The sequence below is a fragment of the Ambystoma mexicanum genome, chromosome 1q, assembly GCF_040938575.1.
Source record: "Ambystoma mexicanum isolate Mex_15411 chromosome 1q, UKY_AmexF1_1, whole genome shotgun sequence".
In the NCBI taxonomy this organism is placed as follows: domain Eukaryota; kingdom Metazoa; phylum Chordata; class Amphibia; order Caudata; family Ambystomatidae; genus Ambystoma; species Ambystoma mexicanum.
The window spans coordinates 293,180,264-293,202,187 of NC_090922.1; the positions used below are offsets into that span (position 1 = coordinate 293,180,264).

At 42.6% G+C, this 21,924-nt stretch overlaps 1 protein-coding gene across 1 annotated transcript in view; it reads left to right on the plus strand.

Moving 5' to 3' along the window:
* LOC138527482 (DNA topoisomerase I, mitochondrial-like) overlaps positions 1–21,924 on the plus strand; it is a 2,081,463-nt gene that overhangs the window by 301,654 nt on the left and 1,757,885 nt on the right. The window contains exons 3-6 of the mRNA XM_069638684.1: positions 6,746–6,908; positions 7,009–7,058; positions 20,124–20,268; positions 20,356–20,408. Coding sequence (XP_069494785.1) covers positions 6,759–6,908; positions 7,009–7,058; positions 20,124–20,268; positions 20,356–20,408 — 398 coding nt within the window. The 5' untranslated portion in view covers positions 6,746–6,758. The remainder of the gene's footprint in view (positions 1–6,745; positions 6,909–7,008; positions 7,059–20,123; positions 20,269–20,355; positions 20,409–21,924) is intronic.

Genomic DNA, 21,924 nt, shown 5'->3' on the forward strand with positions numbered 1-21,924 from the left:
CATTATTTTTGCAAAGGATGGCAACAGACCTACAAAAGTCACAACCAAAACCAAAGGAATGAAAACCGATTTGGTAAAGAAATAAAAAACATCATATCAACAAAGGATGTCCGAGGAAGTGGCGCTAGAAACTTCATCCGCAACTTTAGAACTGTGGATTTGATTCCTCCGGTTCAGCAGCTGTGTGCGCCGCAAAATAAGTCCAACAAGCAGCTTTGCCCCTTGCCGGCAACAAAGATCTTAAGGGACTGGGACATTGAATTAGTACGATTGAGGAAGGGTCCAGGAATTTTGATGTAGAAGATTTGATGTTGCTCTCTACTTATGAAGACTTGGAAGAACAGGAACTGGAATCGGTGCCTTAGCAACCTCTGGTGCTAGATAGACCTGTTGGTATAATAGATTAATCCAATCCTCCTCAGAACCACAGAGTATTTGAAACGCTCCAGGAGAAGAAAACCAAAATAACTGCAAAGGGACAAAATGCAGTGGGATTTAACCTCCCAACGGAGCAAAAACCCAAAAATGCCGGCAACAAGAGTCCTCGGCAATTAAAGCAAACTGGAATATTCAATACAAATCTGAGGCAGGAAAACTACTGGAACTCAGTTGTCGCACGAGATTCCAAACCATATAACAAATTGCTTTTAGAACGAGTCCTGAAAGCCAATGATGGCCTCATACTAAACTGTGCAAATGTAATGTCTTTCTTCTATAACATTCCTCAATTATGGGTAATTATATCGGAGGATATAAAATGAGTGGGCTTCCCATGTGATAATGAGTTAGGCAGAGTCCTGCTAGATATGGCACCCGCATCTGCTTAGTACAGCAGATGAGCTTAGGGCGCTTAGCTTTGACATAAAGGAAACGGATGGAGCCGATTTACGGAGCCCGGCCTGCCTGCCGAAGCCCTATAAATCCATTGAAAGTGCACATGAAGATCTGTGCCCTTCGGGCAAAGATAACTAATTAAAGCCAACTAGAGACATTGCCTTCACTCTTCAAGGACCGGAAGCCCTGAAAATTACCATCAATGGTGCCACAAGAAGAAATGTACAGGAACCAACACGAAAAATAAAGTAGACAATCGGACTCTGATCACCAATATCTCAAGTGAGGAGTCATGGAGTTGGCTGGTGGGAGCTCTCACTGAATCTGAGAACTTAAAATGAGAGCATTAATAGGGGACGAGTTCCGAATAGGCTCCTGGAATACTAAGGGATACACACATTTGATGAGAGCAATTGACACTAGACTGAATAATCTAGACATCCTATGTTTCCAGGAAACCTGGCTGCGGGAAACCCCCCTCTTGGACGGCTATACTGGCTACTTGAACGTCGCCACAAAGGGTGTGAAGGGTAGACCTAGCTCAGGGTTGCTTACCATGTTTAAAAATGACTCTATGGGCCGTGTAATCAATTGCATCCACCCTAATCCCATAATCCAATACTGTTAATAAAATTGGTAGACACAACACCTGAGAAGGAGGGAATCCTAATTTTGTTCAATCTGTACTGGAACCATCAGGCTAAGGACTCTGACATATTCATCCAAGAAACAACAAAGTGGATTGACAAGTTTAGAGCAGAACTCACCGATCCCTGGATTATACTATGTGGGGGATTTAAAAATAAATTGCCTTGCATTGACACTGAGACGGTTAAAGCAAGGAGAGATTCTACAAAGTAAAAAAACTTCAAGGGCGCAGAAGTGGTGGGAGGAAACTGAAATTAGAGACCTCCGGATGTCAAATACACGGGTGAATGGTGATCGAGAGGGAGCTATAACATGGCACTCCTCCGTCGCCTGTGCAACATTGGACTACTTTTTTCTTGACTCTAGAACTTTCCTTAAGGTATTGGAACAGAATAGAGGCAGGTTACTCGTCAATCAAAAATCATTTCCGATATTGGTCAACATCTTGAAAGGATGGCACCCAAACCAGGTTGCTGGGCTGGACTATGAAGCCTGTCTGGCTATCTTCAGAGAGGGCTCTGGGAGTAACGGCAAGCCATCTTTAAAAACTAAGCATTGTTACAATAGAACTATGGCGGAAAGAAGGAGCCAATTAATGAAGGACCTCAAAAGTTTGAGCCAATTACTATTACACCACAGACTCCAGGAAAAGAAGAAATTGAAACAGATTCCGAAATTGGGCTGCTTCTCACAGAGCGATTCTTTTTCTGAAGGACTCGGAAAGTACTTTACAGGCGTCCTTATCAAATAATGGAAAATAAGTATGCGCACTGCTGAATGGTAAGGAAGAAGCAAATGGCGACCATGAGGGTCTTTTCTCCTACTGACTCGGCTGAACCCTCACCAGTCCCTTGTGGTGTCCCGCAAGGCTCTTGCGTGTCCCCAACGCTCTCTAATGTATTTACGAAGCCCTTTTTCGATATCCTTGACTATCTGGGTGTCACGTATCCTAATTATGCGGATGACACCCAGATACTCATTCCTATCTCTGGCGACTATGAAACTTATGGCAAAAGCCTCAATGAAATATACGCAGTAATACAGGCGTGAATGGCACACCATGGACTTTGTCTCAATGACGAAAAAACTGAGTTGATTATCCTTGGTACTCGCGCTAAACTAAAAAAAACTAAATACTGCTTTCAAATCGTTCACTATTGATGGTAATCCCATCTCTGTCTCTAATACTAAAACCCTTGGTATCTACATCGATGCCACACTATCCTTCACCAAACAAACCAATGCAGTAGCGTCTTCAGCCGCCTACACATGTAAACTTATTACCGCATATAGGGCGTTTATCTCCACTCCCAACTGCATTACTCTTGCTAGAACGTTAGTCTTGTCCAAAGTAGATTATTGTAATTCCCTCTACTTAGGCACTAGCTGCAAAAATATTCACAAACTACAAGTAACTGAAAAAAACGCCATTAGGGCAGCCCTCAATATCCCTAAGAAGTCGCATATCTCTGAGACTAGACGTAATCTGCATTGGCTCCCAATAGAGGATAGCCGGTCAAGTGGCACAGCGAGTAGAGCGCTCGCTTTGACATCCGTGTAGAGCCCGCTAACGCAGGTTCGAATCCCGGCGGGGCCAAACTCAGCCTTTCATCCTTCCAAGGTCCATAAATGAGCACCACACACCGTGGGTAATAATAAGCAGCGCTCAGATACCGGAGGGTTCGTAGCTCTATATAAATGCCAAATTATTATTATTGTTATTATTAGAATATCCCTCAAAGTTCTTGCCCTTACCCACAAAGCCAGGTCTAACCTCGCACCATCCTACATCTCTAACCAACTTACCCAACACATGTCTACAAGACCACTTAGTGTTAACTTGAGCTGTTCTCTCTATACCGAGATTCAAACTCCATAACTCGGGAGGAGTTAGTTTCCCTGTACAAGCCTCAAAGCTATGGAACACACTACCTGTTCCAATCAGGTCTGTAACCTCCTTCAACCTATTTAAACGCAACACCAAACGTTGGCTTCATGACCTGGACACATTGACAGCTTAACATCCTAGAGCTTAGATTTACTGCCTACCCACTGTACCTATTGTAAATAATATTACTATCCTTCTCCCCTTCAGCCCACCGCCTTAATTGCAACATGTATGCTTGTACCTGTAATACCAATGTATGTATTTATTTTTAACTGCAACTATTGTAACTGTTGCCTACTGCTTGCTAATGTAACTGTACTTTTATGTAACATGATCAAAAAAACGTACGCGCCCGTATATCCCTGGGCCTGGTTGCGCTTTATAAATCAACCATACAAACTCAATCCCATATATGATTTTGGGGTGGACTTCTCATTTTGAGATGCTATTTACCCAGCAGAGAGTCTTGCGTCACTCTGCCAGCGTCTGGTTCATGGGACATCCCGCTAGATAGAACAGAAATTAAAAACTTCATCCAAAAAGCTATCATCTCGAGCGCCCGGACCTGACGGAATGACAAACTCTGTTGAAATTAGCCCCAGACTTATGAACAGACTTCTGTATGAAGCTTTTTGAACAAATATTATCCCAGTGAAAAGTTCCTCCATCATGGAGAAGGGTGATTATATTTCCCATTTTTAAAAAGGGAGAGTGGCCTGTGGTTCCTAGGATTCAGCCTGTCTCCCTTTTAGATATCCTGGGAAATGTTTTGCTGGAGTCAACCTGAAACATTTAAAAGAATGGAGAAAAGTCAAAATCCTACGATCTGAGACAAACGGGCATTGTGACCGATACAGACTGTGGCCTAAACTTGTTAATACTTAGTCTCTTAAAGGCTAAAACACTAAAAGCAAAAGATTGCCTTTACGTGACTTGTTTTGATATGGCAGCGGCATTCGACTCCATAGACAGAGCTCCTTTGGTCCAAGCTGATTAATAGAGGCTGTTCAAAAGATCTTGTGGCCGCAATAAGAGATCTTTATTTGCGAACAACTTTACAGATCAGGCTGAATAAAGATGGGAGTCTCACAAAAGAATTGAAACTACTAAGGTCCTATAACTGGTATGCCCCTTGGTGCCCATATTGTACATCTTCATCAGTGACATGGCAAACGTACTGGACCCTCCAAGATCTTGTCCACCAAAAATTAACACCAAATCCGCTGGTTGGCTATTATATGTGGATGACTTGGTCCTGTGGATAGTACCTCTTTCTGAACAACCAAAAAATAAATGCGGAAAAAACAGATCCTCCTAATCCAAAATCCTGGGGACAGGAAGAGAAGACCGTTCAAATGGAGACTGGTAGAATTTGTTGGAGATAGTATACTAGTTCCCAAATATCTGGGAATCATGATTAGTGCCAGTAGAACAGCGTCGGCGTGGATTGCAAATTTTGTTTTGAAAACTGACCAACTGACAGCCCAGGCTCTTGTGATCGCTAGAAAATACGGCAAATGTTCACAATTGCCGGTGATTCAATTTTATAACCAAAAGGTGATGCCTGCCTTAACCTACAGTGGTGAAGCTGGTCTGGGCTTAGCTTGGGAATCATGGGAAAAGCTTGAAAGCAAGTTTTGGAAATGATTGCTAAGATTTCCAAAATCAATACCTATAGCAATAATCGTAAAACACGAGCTGGGGTTAACATCTATGCACGCAAGAATTATCTGGAAATCGCTCTCGGTTTTTGGTAAACTGAACTCGTGGAACTGCCCACCACAATACGACATCCTTGAGAAAAAGGCAGGTTTATTTTAATGAGTTCTGAACGAATGGAGTGCAAACTGCCAGGAAATACTGACCAAACTAGGCCAGTCCGTAAAAACTCTATGAAAACCTGCTTCTGGTTAGGAGGATGTTATGGGCTATGGACTGATCAGAAACAGAGGCAAAAAGATCTGCTTAAAAAAACTACAACTCATCAAAAACAGTGAGTAACCATTTAAATGTAGTGCCTATATAGTTGAGGAAGTCTCAGACTCCTGGCTTTCGAGACATCGTCTTAAGATTTCGTCTTGATGTCCTCCATACAAAGTCTGTGTTGTATTGTTACGGAGGAAGGGTGTAGGCTACAAGCTGCAGATTATGCAACCATCAGGAGTACACAGCATTTGACACCCTACTGTCCAGAGCTTCGAACAGAGAGAACCTTAATATTATACGAAAAACTGAAGAACATAGCGGGCACTGACCCTGAACAATGGTGGGAATACTTATATGGGGGCACAACCCACTCCGCAATCGGATGTATGATAATATTTCAGGAGAGAATCTTTAAGAAGGAATTTAGAGACAATGTTGGAATTTGAAAATTGTGTGACCGCTAAGTCTCTGTGCCCTTATTCCAATTCCTGAGTATAGGAATAATGAAATAATTGGTACAATGAACTGGGATCATTGACTGTGGCTTTGGAGGGGTGGGCTGGGTGTTTTTCTTTTTTCTTCTTTTGACTCCTTCCCCTTTGCTTTCTTTTTTATGTTTGGATTTTACTCTGGGATCTTTATTAGTTTCCATCTTTCTTCTTAAATTGATTTTTTTTCTTTTTAATGTGATGTTAATGGAGAGTTTTTTATTAAATCTGAATGTTTAATAAAAAAAAATTAAAAATGTATCCAGCCTTACGATCAGACTTTGTGCTGCCAGTGTTTTTCCAAAGCGCTCACGTGACAGTTAATGGATTTGTTTGCAGTTGCAAACCCACTATTGGTATAATAAAACCAGTTTGAGCACTGCATGTCCTTCTCTGGAGTCTTGTTACAAACCTTGCCAAACGCCAATAGTTTAGGCTAGTGTAGAAATATTAGGCATTTGGCAGGTAACAAAAGCACAAACTATTGGCATTGGCAATGCTTGTTTCTCTTTAACTTTGTCCAGTAGTTGAAGTGTATCGGAAAAAGTAGTGGAACTGTGGTCTTGGCAGGGCCGAGGATAAGCGGAAGCATACTGCAACATGCGACAAGATGTTGCAGCCACAGCATTGCAATAGTCCAAGTCACTAGTTAAGGCTCCTATTACAACTTTACATTTGCACAGCGACATGAATGGACAAATCCTCTATATAGAATGCTGAATATGGTCCTAAAATGTAGAGGTATGGTAAACAGAAAAAAATAAAAATAGTGGAATGCTGCTCCCCACCGTTCCCGCTCACTTCGATCACTGACTTCGCCAGGACTAATTCTTGTGGGAATATTTGAACTAGGATCTCAAGTGTTGCATCATCGTTTAATGCCACTTATTATTCATGTTAACCTAAAAATCTGTAATGGAGATAACTTCTGTAGTTTAACCATTTGCTTAATATTTTGTAGATTTTCTAGGACAATGATGAATTCGGCTTTTGATGGAAAGGATATTGAAACTGCCCGTGGCTCCACAAAAAGTTTAAGCAGTTCGGAAAAGACTGACCAAAGTAAAGAGAATAAAAAGGAAAATCTAAATGATGGCATTAAAAAGACAAGCAACACATCTGATGTAAGATGCATTTTAAAAGAAAAGAAATTTGGTTTGAACAGAACATTTTTCTGATTGCTGTGAGCTTGCATATTTAATTTACAATTTTTTTTTTTTTTAGAGAAAAAGCAAGTCCTTATCTAAGGGATCTAGTCGGAAGGATGCAGATGGGTGCGTAGCATTTTCATAACTATACATATAGCTTTCTTTTTTTTTCTCATAGCTGTACATGTATTGTACTGCTTGCAGTTTCTATTTAGGTGGAACAAGAATGATTGCCTCAGGATCGCTCGTCCCCTTTATTTGATGAAACATTGCACACTGATAATTCAACCCCTGTTTTAGTTCTGAGTCAACCAACTTTCACTTCTGGGTCACAATTTCTAATCTAGTGCACTGTCGATAGTTTTACTTCTGAGTTCCTTTACCTGCACTCCACAACTAAATATTTACTTGCAGCTCCTCAGATTTCCATTTAAGTTGATGCTTCTTTTCCTTAGCCAACTCCCCATTTCCATGTCTAACCTTAACGTACTTGCCTTCAGCTCTTGAAATCAGTCATTTGTCCTTATGGCCCCATGTGTCAGACTCTAGAAGTCCAATCCCAGACTTCAATGGCAACACTATTTATTGTGTGGTAGTTACTCATTGCTGTGGTTAACCTGGGATGAGCCTCTACCAATCCTCTCCAGTGGCATTTCACCAGCTTAGAGCCAGCCCATACGCATTGTGATAATCATTAATGGCTGCCTTTTAATCTATTAGTTGTCGTGTCCTGCAGGCAATGCTCAAGTATCCTTCCCTTTTCAATATGAAATTGACTGGGAAATGCTGATGGTTGAACATGTATGCTCTTAAGTTTACACTGGCTGCTCACTGCCTAGCTGGTTATGTCTCTCATGCGCTCCTAAGTCTCCATGTGCGGCAGCTCTTTCTTAGGCCCTGAATTAGAGATTTTGACAAAATTGTTCTTTGGAAAGAGGAAATGTTCTTATTGGGGTCTACAAAATTTCTCCTGAATACACTAGTTTATATTTTTGTTTATTTTGGCCCTCATTGAATCTTTGTAACCTGCTGCGAAGTGACTTTTTGCAAAACATCCAGATTTATGTCAGTAACATTATAATAAACTATTCTTTGTGCTGGTTATTAGTTTTGTAAGAATGATATAGGTTTTACGTTCACCAATTTCTAGAAAGTGACTCCATCCATCAAATCTCAAAAATGAGCTCCAATGAAATACACATTTTGCCTTTGAGAGCTCTTGCAGGAGTACTTCCTGTGTAACCAATTTACTAAGAGGGCACATAAGGCAAAGAGTAAAAAGGGTGACTGTAGCATATGCATGTCTTTGCTACTAGGCATAGGTGAAGTGTGAGGGTGGCCGACTTGCAGAATCGCACCTAGCTGTGATGAAGATTCCTCACTGACTGATTGGGAGATTGTTGATGGATGCCTTGGAGAGAACACCTCTCTTCCCCCATCCTGCACAAGAAACCTATGAGAACTGCCTACAGTGTAACACACCATATCCCAACATGTTTCTATCACCGATCCAATGTCGAGGCAACAGATTTCATTTCAATCTAGATGAGGAATTTTAAATATTTTAAAGTAAAAATAGGTTCTGAAGAGTAATGCTGCTTAAGCATTTTCAATTTTGCATAAGATTAGCAGTTGTGATAATTTCATGTCAAATATTGGCTTTAGGATGCAATGTCACTAGTCGCAAATTAATAAGAAAAATAATAGTCTTACCAGATTTAGTCCAGAAGGTTCATTTTATAAAGGTGTTGGGTGCCGGGAACACATTCTCATCATGGGCCACAGCCTTTGGATTCTTCCAAGTCAACCAGGACACGATTGTCGAGCCTCTGCAGGTGGCACTTTGCCCAGCAGTAAGCAGCTGTACGTCAATTGTTCATGTCTGTCATGTGACTGATCTAACACGTGGCATACAGATAAAGCTAAAAATGAGCTTTATTGTGGTCAGGATGGGGTAGTGCCTTAAAATCAACTAGCCAACCAAGCAGTGAAAACATTGTAATGTTGGAGAACTGCTACTCATTTCTACTCAGTCGTAACAATATTAGAAGTCACATTTTGGACCCTCTGTAGCTTACCAATTTGGTTCCTCGCCAAAGCAAAGAGCATGCTAATTGCATAACCTAGATGTGACCAAACCAGGGAAAATATTAGTACTTGTGATATATGGGAATAACTAAAAAATGGGAAGAGCAGTTTAAACATTTATAAATGTTTTCACAACTGTCCATGGCCCAGGTTTCTGATCAATTCTTGTGGAAATGGCGAGCAAGCTAGCTGTTGAGTATGGGTGTCTCTCGACAAGGCTGGCCAGTGCCAATCGCCAATAGTTAGTCTTATCCAGGTTCTTCTTTAGGGAGACACCGGTCATCCATACCTAAATTGTGGTGAGTTTGTGACTCTAGGTGTCTGGTTATTAATCCCTGGGTAAACCTGGAAAAACAATTGGGTATCATTCGCTTGGTTGTCTGCTGTGCCCAAATTCCAGATCATTGTAATCGGATGAGAGATGTTAATATTAAAGATGTGCGGGGTGCCTCAGGGATCCTCCCCATCCTAAGTGTCGAAACCCCTGATAAGAACGCTGGCAAAGAGACTTGTTTGGGAATGGTCAGGTGGAAATTATTTAATCCTATTTGTTGGTGCAGTCCAGTTTTTAGGGGCCGCAATCTCATTGACTGGAATTCTTAGTAATTCTGGGATGTTGAAGCCTTTAAAGGGCCTGGTAGTCCTTTTTAGATTTGGACTGTGTGCTCCATTTGGCTGGCAACTCATATTTCACTCCCTGGTTTGTGGGTTAGAGAGAGTGATGTGGGGGTTCTGGATTTCTGGGGCCTCTTTGCCAGCCTTCAAACCATCTTTTGTTTTGATTTCCCCAAAGGCTTTAGAGATCTGTCAGTTTATCTGTATGCAAAACCTGCTGCTAAATTGGGTTGAGGGTGGGGCTTGTCGCAGTGTTTTTCCTTTCAGGTACTGTGATGGAATGAGGTTGAACAAGTAATGTGGTGATCACAGGGTCTGATTAGGTCTTGGGGTGCTTTGCCTCTTGTCTCCTGGGAGCAAGGATTGTAGTGTTAGTCTCATTGACATGGACTGGGTGTTATTCTGCGAGTGTGAGGGGGTTGTAGGGATGCAAGTCTCCCAGAGTTGAACTGGGCTTGGTGGTTATTAACGCTTGCTTCCATACGATAGGGGAGGATCTACCAGATAAATGGATAGTTTCTAAATCACCCATATCTCTGCTATTGCCATCCCCATGGTTGTGACCTTGGGGGAGGAAAAGAGGATTCTGGGATCGGGGCCGGCGCACAGAGTCTCAGTCGGTAGGAACTTTGACTCCAAGGTCCAGGATCCATTCCTGCTAAGCACATTGTGTCGCATGTGGCACTGTAAACTTTACCTCCATATGTAGACTTCAGCTTCTCTAAATTCACCCTAGGAGCTGGCCTGCTCAATGGACCTCTTCTGTAGCATCTCCTCACCCTCCAAGCAGTTTTGCCTGTAACATCTCATATGTCCACTGGCTATCTCCTCTGTCATCCCTCCTCTTCCAACCCCAATTTCTAGTGGTGTGGCTGCCATCCTTTAAGTTCTCCACTTTCGTGTATACCCGCAGGTCTTTTGTGGATTCTCATACATGCCAAGCAATAGAAATTACTGGAGGCTCAGCGCCTCCCCAGCATTTGGTAGTCCTACACAGCCTTTTGTTTGTGCTACTTATTAGCAACATAATCTTGGATGCCTTCTTGTTGTGAAGTTCTCATCCTTGCTGCTGCTCACTGTCTCCTTGCCCGGCATGCCCCATTTCCGCCAGTCTGTCATGCTTCTCCACTTCGTCTCTGATACCCATTGTTTCCCCAGCTTTGTAGCTTGTGGGGGACTCCTCCAGTTGCCTGTCTGTCCCACAGTCACCTAATCTGGTAAAGGGTAAATAGACTGAAAACTCAGTGGGACTTTCCAGTGGCCACTTGCTCACACGCTATCTTGAGAGAGAGTTTCCAATTCAAGGGACCAGGTTCCAGGTACCATCAAAGGGGCTAAGACATATGGGGCTATTTCCTCACTGCTGCGAACCCCGTTGTCTGATGCTGCTTGGTTATCTTTCTCTATTGGATGTAGTGCAAAGCCTGCCTAATCCCTCTTTAGTGTAGAGCCTCTCCTGACCAGATCTGCAAATCCCAGCACACTAGCAGATCAAAACCTCTGGGTAGGGGCACACACGGATTCTCTAGTCATTGCTTTGCATGGCATTGCACTCACTAAGGTTTATTTTATTGTGCACTTATACATCAAGTAAATTGTGTTTCAAAGTGCCCACAGGGCAACAGGGAGGGAACATGGAAGATAGAGACTGGCCTACTAGGCCTTGTGAGTATTCAGAACGTACAAGTGCAGAGAGAGAGAGCAAGGGATGAGGGAGTTGGGGGGTAAGTGCTAGGGGCATCAAGAGGGAAATGCTAGGGAGTGAGCAGCTGTAAGTGCAAAGGCAGAGTGGTCAGCCGTCAAATAAGTGCAGGCCTGTGGTCACCTACGCCAGTGGGTGCCAAGGCAAAGTGCTGGGAGGGGTTGAGGCGGTAGGTGATTGGATGTGTGAGGCCATGACCTGAGAGGACACATACGGGCCAAGATCCCCGTTCTCTGCAACTGTGGGATCTAGCAGAGGGAGGGAGGAAAGGAAGGAGGTGGTGACCGACTTCCACATGTATAGGGCAACATGTTAGGCGTTATCTGGATCACAAACTCGCATCCAGGTTAATGCAGTTGTCGTCCTTCCCTCCCCACCCATCTGTCTGGTCAAATATTTCTCAAACAAATTATTTAACACAGAACAATCCTAAAAGATCCAGATTGATTGCTTTCTGCACATGTCCTTCTCCAGATGATTTTGGTCACTGCCAATGTTCCCTCTAATTATTTTTCTCTAAGTGCAGAACTGGTTGCCTTTTGTACACACTTTATTTTCCATGTGCGCAATTGACTCACGAGGTAAACCACGTTGTTAGCATGCGTAGTTTGTGAGCTAGCATCTCCGAAGAGAGTTTGGAAAGGAAATGCCCAGTCCAAACCACTGCAATTCTTTACTAATCTGCATAAAAGTTGCACCTTACAACACTTTTCCCAAACACATAGATAAAAAAATGTTTTATATGTGATTATAAAGAGAACTCCTCAACCAGTTAAAGACCTCAAGCTGTGCAAAAGTAGCTAGCAAAAGTACTCGTGTGCAGAGAGAAATGTGTGCTTTATGTCACTGGAAAAACACTCATGTGTATTACAAAAAAAACAAATATTGCTTTTCATTACTGATGTGGCTATCATAAATCAGACCGGATACAATATTTGCAGATGGAATAAAGGCAACTAAAAGGAATGTGTCACTTTAATGAAGTAATTCAAGGGCCACATGAGAACATGATCAAAATTCCATAGTTTCTACTTACTATCCACATGCTGTTGTCCTGTAGTTACCCAAAATCAACCTTACAGCTTAGAGACTTATGCACCATTCATGTTTAATCCCTAAAAACAGAAACATGTCCCCAATAAAAAGGGGAAACAATGAACACATAGGAACCAACCCCAGGATTCTGCCCACAAAGCTCCACTGATATTTCTTTGAATCAGTGATCAGCAAAGCAGTGGCATAGGAAAGAACTCTAATAATATTTCTGACCGATCTCGAGACGAATTTCAAGTGCAACAAACATCTTTTAATAAGCATAAAGTATTCCTGTTGGCAAAGCTAATTACTTTTCTACTCCCTCAAAAATCCTTTCACTCTAAGTAGGAAGCAAATTCTTGTCGGAGCCTTGCTTGTAACCCTGTCATAGAAAGTACAATGACTGGGCACATACAGCCTATAGTTTTGCCCACACCTCCTCACCACAGCCTAGACAAAATTCAGCAAGAGACTTACTGAGGTTTCATAGAGCGCTGTTGACGTAAATCACATATTTTAGGTACAACAACTTGAGAGCCGCCTTCTGTAACTAGGGGTCCCTCTGTAATTCATTATCCATTAAACAAGATGCGGGGGGCTGCTACAGTCAGTAAACACAGAACACATGTTTAAATTGAAATGCCCTCACCAGCTCAGCATGAAAAGAAATAGAGAGTGCAGTTCTATAGACTGTTACTAGAGTTTCCTTTCCTTCAACAAACAAACACATTTTCTACACTGTACTGTACTGCCAGAAAAACTGACTTGCTTTTTGAAAGTTACTGATTTTTTTCATCACCCGCAAGGAGCATTCGCATGTGCTCTTTCACCTGTACCCGTACCCTTCCCCAGCTCCTGTGCTAGCTTCCAATACTAGTTGACAGGGCACTGTGAAACATAAGAGATTGTAGTAGTGAAACACTCACTGGGATATTTGCATACCCATAATACTGTGCAAGCAAAACATATTTAGTGCCTCACCATGATATTGTATGCATTTTAAGAAAATGCCATAAATCTGCAGGTACACAATTATTTTGCAAAGCATACAAGATCGTTTGCAACTTATTCCACCCTTATATTGTTGGGTAGGTGTATACAACTGATAAGTGAAATCTTTTTTTTTATAGCATCGAGTTACAATATCATTTGTCTAGGCCCAATGCAACTCTGAACACTTAAAAGGGATGCAGATTGTGTGAAATGCATTCTACTGTTTGAATTGCCATTGCCCTAATACTATATATGACAAATACCTGGCATACCAATACACTCCCCCGACCTGCACATTCCCTTTACCTCCTCCCCTGCACTTGCGCGACCTCAGTGTCACCTGGCCTAGTAAGATTGCTGCCTGTCTTCCCTCTGTTCCCCCTTCCTTGCCTTGTCGCGCTTTGCAACACTTGTCTATAGGCACGTTATACATGCCATATCATATCATATATCATATCATAGCCCATACCCATTATCCCTTGCAGGCCAAATACGTGATATTGCTATGTTGCTCTCCACTTATAGGGTAATGTTAGCAATGCTCAAGTAGGAGACGCTGAGCATGACATTGGTCTACTCAAAATTCTTAGAGAGCAAATGTATATTTGAGTTTTATAATGCGTTAACTTGCAAGGGACCACTTCAAAAACGCTTGCTTGACATATATACTAAGAATAGGAAGCATGGGATGAGGTTACACACCCAAGTAGCCGATTTACCTACAGTCAGTATCCAATATTTTAGATGATAATTAGGTTCCATAGTGTGGGTAATGCTTTTCTTATTAATATTAGTGTATTTATTGAGCGCGGACATGGCTTCGGGAATCACCAGAGTGCTTTACAATCGTAGGGGGAAGAACAAAGTGAGGGAAACGGAGACAAAGGAGAGGGAGCTAACAGGAGAAGGCAACAGCAGCCAATTTGCAGCAAGAGAAGCAACCGGGGAGGAAAGAGTGGGGGACGGATCATAGAGTCTCGGTATGATGGGGAGTGGAGGGTGGGTGGAGCTATGTGTTTCAAAGGAGACATTCATTGAAGAGGAAGGTCATGAGCTCTTTCCTGAACTGTAGCAGCAATGGGATAGGTCTGATGTTGATGGTAGGAGGTTCCAGAGTCTTGCAGCATAGTTGGAGAAGGCTGTTCTTCTCTTTTTTTCCTTCCTGCACCATCAGAGTTGAAGCCTTCACATTTCATTACTTCTGGTGGATTGCAGGACTCTGGAGATGCTGAGTTTCTCAGTGAGATAGCTTGGGGACTTCAGGGTGACAGCCTTGTAAATGATACAAGTTAGAGGAGGTTCAGGGTTGAATTTCCAGAGTCCTTTCATGAGTAGTGCTGCATCATGCAGGACACTTCTCGGGGGTGCCAAGGTAGTCGCTGGAAGGCCTTGCAAACATGAACTTTTTATAAGGCACAATGAATAACCGAGGTTCTAGTACTTGAAAGTTATTAAAATTACAACAAACATAAAATAAGTTGATGTAGGTAAATGTCTGGTAACCTTTCACAGAGCCAACAGAGGAAGAGTCAAGGTTATCTGGTAATAAATACATTTTGTTTTGGGGTAGAGGTTAGAGGAAGCACGTGGTAGACTAAAGCATAGGATTTATGGGTAGGGAGGAAAAAGTAATTGGTTAATGTGTGCAATCATTTCTTAGTTGGATTTTTCTGTTCACTGGACCACTTTTTCATATTAGAGTTTACCTCGTGTGGCTGCATTCTGTTTTTAGGTTTTAAGGTCACACTTGCATAGTAGGGTAGTATAAATGAGCTACACCAGAATATCATGACTAGTTAGTTATTTTAGGAGAAAGCAAATGTCATGTAATTGCTGTGGCTTGTGCCTTATTAAATCATTTTGCATAGGTGAGAATTGCCTGTGTGCGCTGCTAAAAATATTCTGAGTGGCACCCAGAAGGAAGCTGGGCATGCGCACAGCGTATAGGGAACATTGGTCACTTCCCTCAAGAAAAGGAGTGCTAACTGCTTTGTAATCGCTCTATCTGCTGTTAACAACACAGCTATGCATCAGGCAAAAGGTAGGCGAGCCTCTTCAACAGTTAAGCAGAAACTTCTAACATTCTGGCCCTTAGTCCTGCTCATACCTCAATCCCATAAAACAAGCCAATAGGAAAGCAGGAATTGAATGATGCAACTGGTCACACCAGACATGACCTATTTCTTGCAGCTGCTATAAGCCTCAAGAATACCCTTTTCATATTCTAACATTTGTTTGGTCCTCCACAGTAGACTGTCCGTCACCTTGTTCCTACATGGGTGTTTTGTACTAGCTACACGTGTTTCCTTTGTAATGCCACATACACATGTGTGTGCAAATCCATTACTTTTTGGGGGGAATTTACAAAAGTACTTGCACAATTGCTGAGTGTTTCCCTTCTACAAAATGTGTTGCACCATCCCACACCAGACCATGATTTTGTCACGACTATTATGAGGCATGTCTGCACACAGGGCTTTGCATCATTCTGTTTGGGATGCTGCATCTCTCTTGGAACCGTTTGATCCCAGAATTCAGGCCACTGCCAATGTTTTAGGGACCTGGGTATCAGGACATTGGGTAAGAAATAAATGTAACATGCGGTAGAGGTAGAGAGTAGCTGTTGGTCAATTCTCACTCTACTTATAGTTCTTGCAAATACCAACTTCTGATGAAACCAGACAACGACCATGGTACCAAACAAACCTGATTCTTGTGCACACTTTAAAGTCAAGGAACTTTCTGTGGGCTTGGACTCTGCCCAGCATCTGGTGATCGACCAACTCTTTTTGCTTTAATTTGCGTTACCTGCTAGCAATGCCCCCTTCTCTATCAACTGGTGGTTGTGCAGCTAGACTGTGTTTATCGTTGCCTTTAAATAAAATGCCAAATAGGATGTTTTGTGCTGTTAAGTTCCAGGTCTGGCTTTTAGGATAAGAGATAGGGTGACCATGTGTGCCGGGTACTGCCATTTGCAAAGTGATGTTGTTCTTGTGAGTAGTATAGAGAGAGATCCATTGGTCTGACCCATCATGCCCAGACTGCTTGGTACAGACCCTTCAGTTGTCCGTGTTGACAGGCAGTGTACATTTCAGGGAAAAATACACGGAATTCATCAGCATGACATGCAAGATGGTCCCTACAACCAAGATAAAAATGCTCTAATGGTCTTCACCTGCTCGCGAGTCACAGCGGATCCAAACAGGGGGAGGGAAGAGGAGAGGGAGAGTCGTAGCTCCATTCTGCCGGATTCTCCCTGGTGTTTTTATCCAAACAAAAGCTTCGAGATGGTGGTGGTCCCAGATATTGGAGGGAGAGGGCGTGGAGAATATCACGATTTCAAAACTGCATAATTACCATAATAAACCAACTCTATTGGTTGCAGCCAAAGATTTGACACAGGAGGGGAGGTCCACATTAGATTGATGCAGGTTGGCAGAGGTGTGTGGTGTGGACTAGGCTGGAGTTACGAGTTGGGGCAATGGAGGAGGTGTGTGGCATCAGGAGGGCGAGCTGGTGAGCCATCAGGAGATGATGATGCAGGTCGCATTATGGCAGAAAAAGCACAATTTTTGAAAGCTCATTGAAGGAGGAACCCAGATATGTCCGGTGCCTGGGGGTGATCAGAGCGAGGAAGAAGCAGCCTGTGGTGAAGCATCGAGGAGGTAGGCCAGCCAGGCAGCCGAGAGAGACGAGAGAATTGAAGGTGCAGTCCGCTTGTAGGAGCATCATATTTCTGGTTCAGCGAGGTGGTAGGGTGTTCGGGGGAGTAGAGGCACATGCCCTGGACCAGGAGAGAGTGGATTGTCACACCCGGCCCTTGGTGGAAACATCGGAACTGTGTCCACTGTCAAACATCCCAGCCTCCTGCTGTTGCCTAGCCCTTAGGTGTGGGTGCATCTAGATCCAGAGACCAAGAAGAACCTCTCAAAGTGAAGAAATGAATCAGAAGGAACTTGGCTCCATAAAGGAAAGACCTGCTGCGGACACTTCAAACACCCCGGTCTGTAAGGAACAATCTCCCATGGACGACGGTGAGCACAGATTCAAACACTGTTTGATCATAGGATGTATTTGGCAGTGCATTTTCAAAATTTAAAAGTCTGTTATTTTGTTAAACCTCTGCAGTGAATTATCAAAATAAATGTCCCGCATGTGGAGGATAGGGGGGGTTAACGCTGATGTCCTTTCATCATAATCTCTCACCAGAAGGCTAGAGTAAAGGGCCATGCTTGAAGCACACAGCATGTATGCCGCCACAAGATGTATTCACCTGAGCTGTAGAAGACGCATTTAAGTATTACTGTAAATCTCAAAATGAAAAGGCAGACAGCTGTGAAGACTATTTGAAAACTATTGTGGAATTTAAATGATCACATTGTTTAATTACTAACCACCTTTACAAAGCCTTCCTTATAAGGCAAAGTCCACAGATTTTCAGGCATGGTGTTAACGTGACTGGATTAAAATTTAATATTTGTTTAAAATGGCTTTTAACAATGCTATCCATGAGGCAGATATATGTACTATGTGGGAAAGTGGATGGACGGCCATGACACTAATTGTATCTATTTTATGGTGATATTTTATAATCCAATCATGAACGATCTTAATTAGTAGTTCTATCTGAGATTGTATTTTATCTTCGTATATTGAACCTGAGTATTTGATTTTAGACACAAGCACTTGATGTATTCCTTTTTAAAATTGTTGAATGTATTGCTGTGATATGTTGCAGATACAAAGCCAGTATGGATATATGTATATTAAATAAATAAAATAGATTTTCATATTGGAGAAAAGGCTTGGCCTGTGCTTTTACTCTATGGGCATATAGAGTATGTATTTGCAGTTGATTTCAGCCTGGCCATCCATCTACCATTCACCTAAAGAAAGCTTGTAGGGTATGTCATTTTGAAGCTAATTAGCATGTGTCCGTTGTCCAACCAGTTCATTTTGACTTCAACTTTCTCCCAGTTAAAAGCCACCACAAAAATCCTAAAAAAAACCCTAGTGGTCTTATTGTCAATTTTTCTGAAGCTAGACAAAAGTGCCATCCGATGAACGCACGGGTGACTGACCACCTCAATACTTCCATAAGTCTAGGAAAAATGCCTCAGTCTGAAGCATGAAATCCATGGCCCAGTGTTGAAGAAGCGGTCTGCTGACCTCCAAGCTATGTGTTGGCAGTACATGTGAATTAAGCGTCCACACAACCCTCGTATTTTCAACAGAGCTGCCCCCTCTGTGTCGAGAACTCTGGCTTTCTTCTACGCAGTGGCACCAATATCACTCTTCTGGATGATGATGAAAAATTTCTGTCGGCCGTCGATGGACTGCAGTTTCTCTCTCTTAAAAAAAAAAAAAAAAAAACTACGTGCAAGAGTCTATTGGCATAGAAGAAACTGATCAGCTGTTTTGTCCCCACTAACAGGGCAGCTCGAGCAAGATTCTCCTTCCTGGCCCACCTCTGGAATCCCATGCAGTGTTCCGCAGGGATCGGCCTTGCCACCAAACACATGAACGGAGACCCACATCCTCAACCACCAGCGAACCAGAAGCACTTGGTTACATGCATAGTTAATTGCACCTTAAATTGAAAGACTCTTGTGGAAATTATCAGCTGCTTGCTGAGTACCATCTGCACATAGTCTACATGGATGCACACTTAAATTAGTTTAATATTTGTAAAGCTGCGGCCACAAGAAGATTTGCATCACCTTCCTTCTTTTGACCTCTACTTCCTAACTTATTTAAATGCAATCCTGGGTCGGCATCTTCATTTTGTGGCATTGTGTGGGGCTACTTCCCCTTTAAATTACCCAATATTCTTATTCTTTCCTGCTTTTTCAAATGCTGCAGCTTGCCTCCTGTCTGTCTGGAAGAGTTCCAACCATGATGTTCGGAGTGATTAAGACCCTCTAGTGGCCTTTGAATAAGGCATTGACTTATTTGACTGGTCCAACAAATTAATTCTGTCTGACCTAATGTACTGCCCACCTACCAGCTGGCCAGCTCCTTAAGGAGCTGTCCACCGGACACTCCACATATAGTTTTGGCAAGCCACCATTTAGTGACTGTACCTTGTACTTTCAAGACTCCCGTCTTTGACTCCCTCTGGGCTCAGAAATCTTGAGCCTGATTGGCTGAATTTCCATGAATCCCAAAGACTTGCCATCTAAATTAAGTCTACAGTAGCCACGGCATGGCCATTCCAACCAACCCATTTTCTCACACTTTCCTTGTGTCCCTCACATTTGAGGGCATGTTAACAGCTGATGTGAACGCTACACAACCTCGAGTAAAATGAAATCTGCAATCATTATGCAGTTGAATACATTCAGATTGTAAAATAGAGAATCAGAGCTCCTCATCCCTTTTACAGACTACATAGCCTTTGCACCCAGTGGTACCTGAACGCTTTTTATTCAGCCAGAAGATTGCAGCAGCTAGAACTCTTTGTTGCACACTTAAAAGGTTTGAACAAATTCTGTAATATTAATCACTAACATGTACCATTTTTACTGAAATGCGCTTGCATAGTACCAAAATGATTTTCCTCATGAGACTGCCTATAGTGCAAATTTAATTTTGTGCTGTCAGAAATTTGATTTTAATTTCTCCCTAATTTTGGCCAATATTGGTAGCAAACACTTCTTTCTAATGGTGACCCTTATATTCATGCATACATTTAATAATTTTGGACTGTTATTTGAGTTTACCATTTTATTAATTCCTCCCATTTATTGACTTCCTAGAACATTGACTGATGAAGTATTTGAAGGAAAGACACCAGAAAGTTCCCAGGGGTCCAAGAGGAGCTTGAGCAGCACCAACCCGAATGAGAACCAAGGGGAAAAACTAAATCGGAGCGTTACAGAGAAAAATCTCAAACACGAAAAAGTAAAACAAAAAGTGAAAACTTCGGTTTTATGTGTAGTAAATAATGTTGATGAACTCTTGTCTTCACTTCTATTTGTTTCTTTTTAGAGGAAAAGCAAATCCTCGACCAAGGGATTGAAGCAAACTGACAACTTGGATGGGTAAGCTGCATGCGGCCAGTTCTGTCTTTGCACTGTCCTATGATTTGTATATTAGGGACTTACCATAACACAAGTGGCAGAAGTTGTGAGTTGATACAGGTTTCTGAAATGGGTGACCCTTTCATGAGTTCAAGAACCCACTGACAGCTGACAGCAGAATAAAAATTTCCACAGCCAAAGGCTCATCTCCCGATCACTTACTCATTGTATACAAGTCAGGGAGTAGGTTTCGACTGCACCCTGGTGAAAGGCTCTATGGACGTTTTCTTACTACAAACGCTTTTCTTGATTTCATGTGTTTTTGTCTTTCTATTCTGTGACTAGATAATCGGGGGGGAGAGGGGGGATGCACATAGGCCATCGGCCGCTCCTTCCAGAACCTCTGTCTGGTATCCTTGGGTCTTCCAATAGTGCTGGGCAATTATGTGCTTAGACTCTAGTGTACTGCCAGATATTCCTTCTGGTGGTAACATGCTTCTTCGTTAAGGTGGCTTAGGCTTGGAATCTGACACTTGTTCAAGCCTTTTTTGCACCCTTCCTATGGAATACTCCTTTTACTGAAGTGGTGCATGCTTTCTCAAGATTTGCCTTTGTTCTTGGGGGGGCCACTTTCCATCTCTTATTGGGTCTTTACTACTTTGTTTGGCTTGGATTTAGACATTCTCTTTACTTTGCCCACCTGTCACTCATTCTCCATGCTCTACTTTCTTCTGGCAATTGTTTGTCCTGCCCCTCTATCCATCTTTTGGTCTACCTCCTTGTACCTCTACCTCCTCACAACTTTCCTCTCCCGCTCCTCCCTCCCGCTCTGTCTTCCTCGTTTTACTCTCCACCACTCCTCCTTTGTCACTCTCCACTTCCCTGTTGCTACACCGCACTTCTGCAACCCTGAACCTAGACTGTTTGGCGAGTTAGGAGTCGGTGTTCTATTGATATGTGGGTCTAAGATGAGGCTGAGCAAACTATGTGATCGGAGTCAAATTTGTGAAAGGTGCAATCGTGCCCTTGGATTAGGTAGGACTAGTCTGAACTGCAATTTCCCAGGTGGCTTGAATTGCTCTCCTGATTTGTCCAGGCCCAAGTGAATGAATAGGAGCAGGGCCTGGCACATTCTGCTCGAGAGCTGCTAGTAAACATTTTGTTTTGAAAATAAATGATTGCAGTGGGAGTGGGTGCTTGTGTGCTCACTTCTTGTTAATGTTTGCAGATTCATCATTGCATATACTACATGTCCTAGACAATCGCTGTGTTCTTCGGGCATCAGAATTATGCCTACACACAAGACTAGCGATGGGGGGGGGGACACTTGTGAATCCCTAGCACTTGGGGATGACATGGGGTGTGGGGGGGAGCAAGACTCATCAAATACTCTTTAAAAGGAAGGAAAGTGGATGTGCCCTATTTTAAAAAATTGGAGGGGGACCACCAGTTAGATAAATGAGGGCAATAATTTTTTTGGAGGACCTAAGGTGTAACCAGAACTTCCCTGGGATGGTTAATATGGTGATCCATCTTC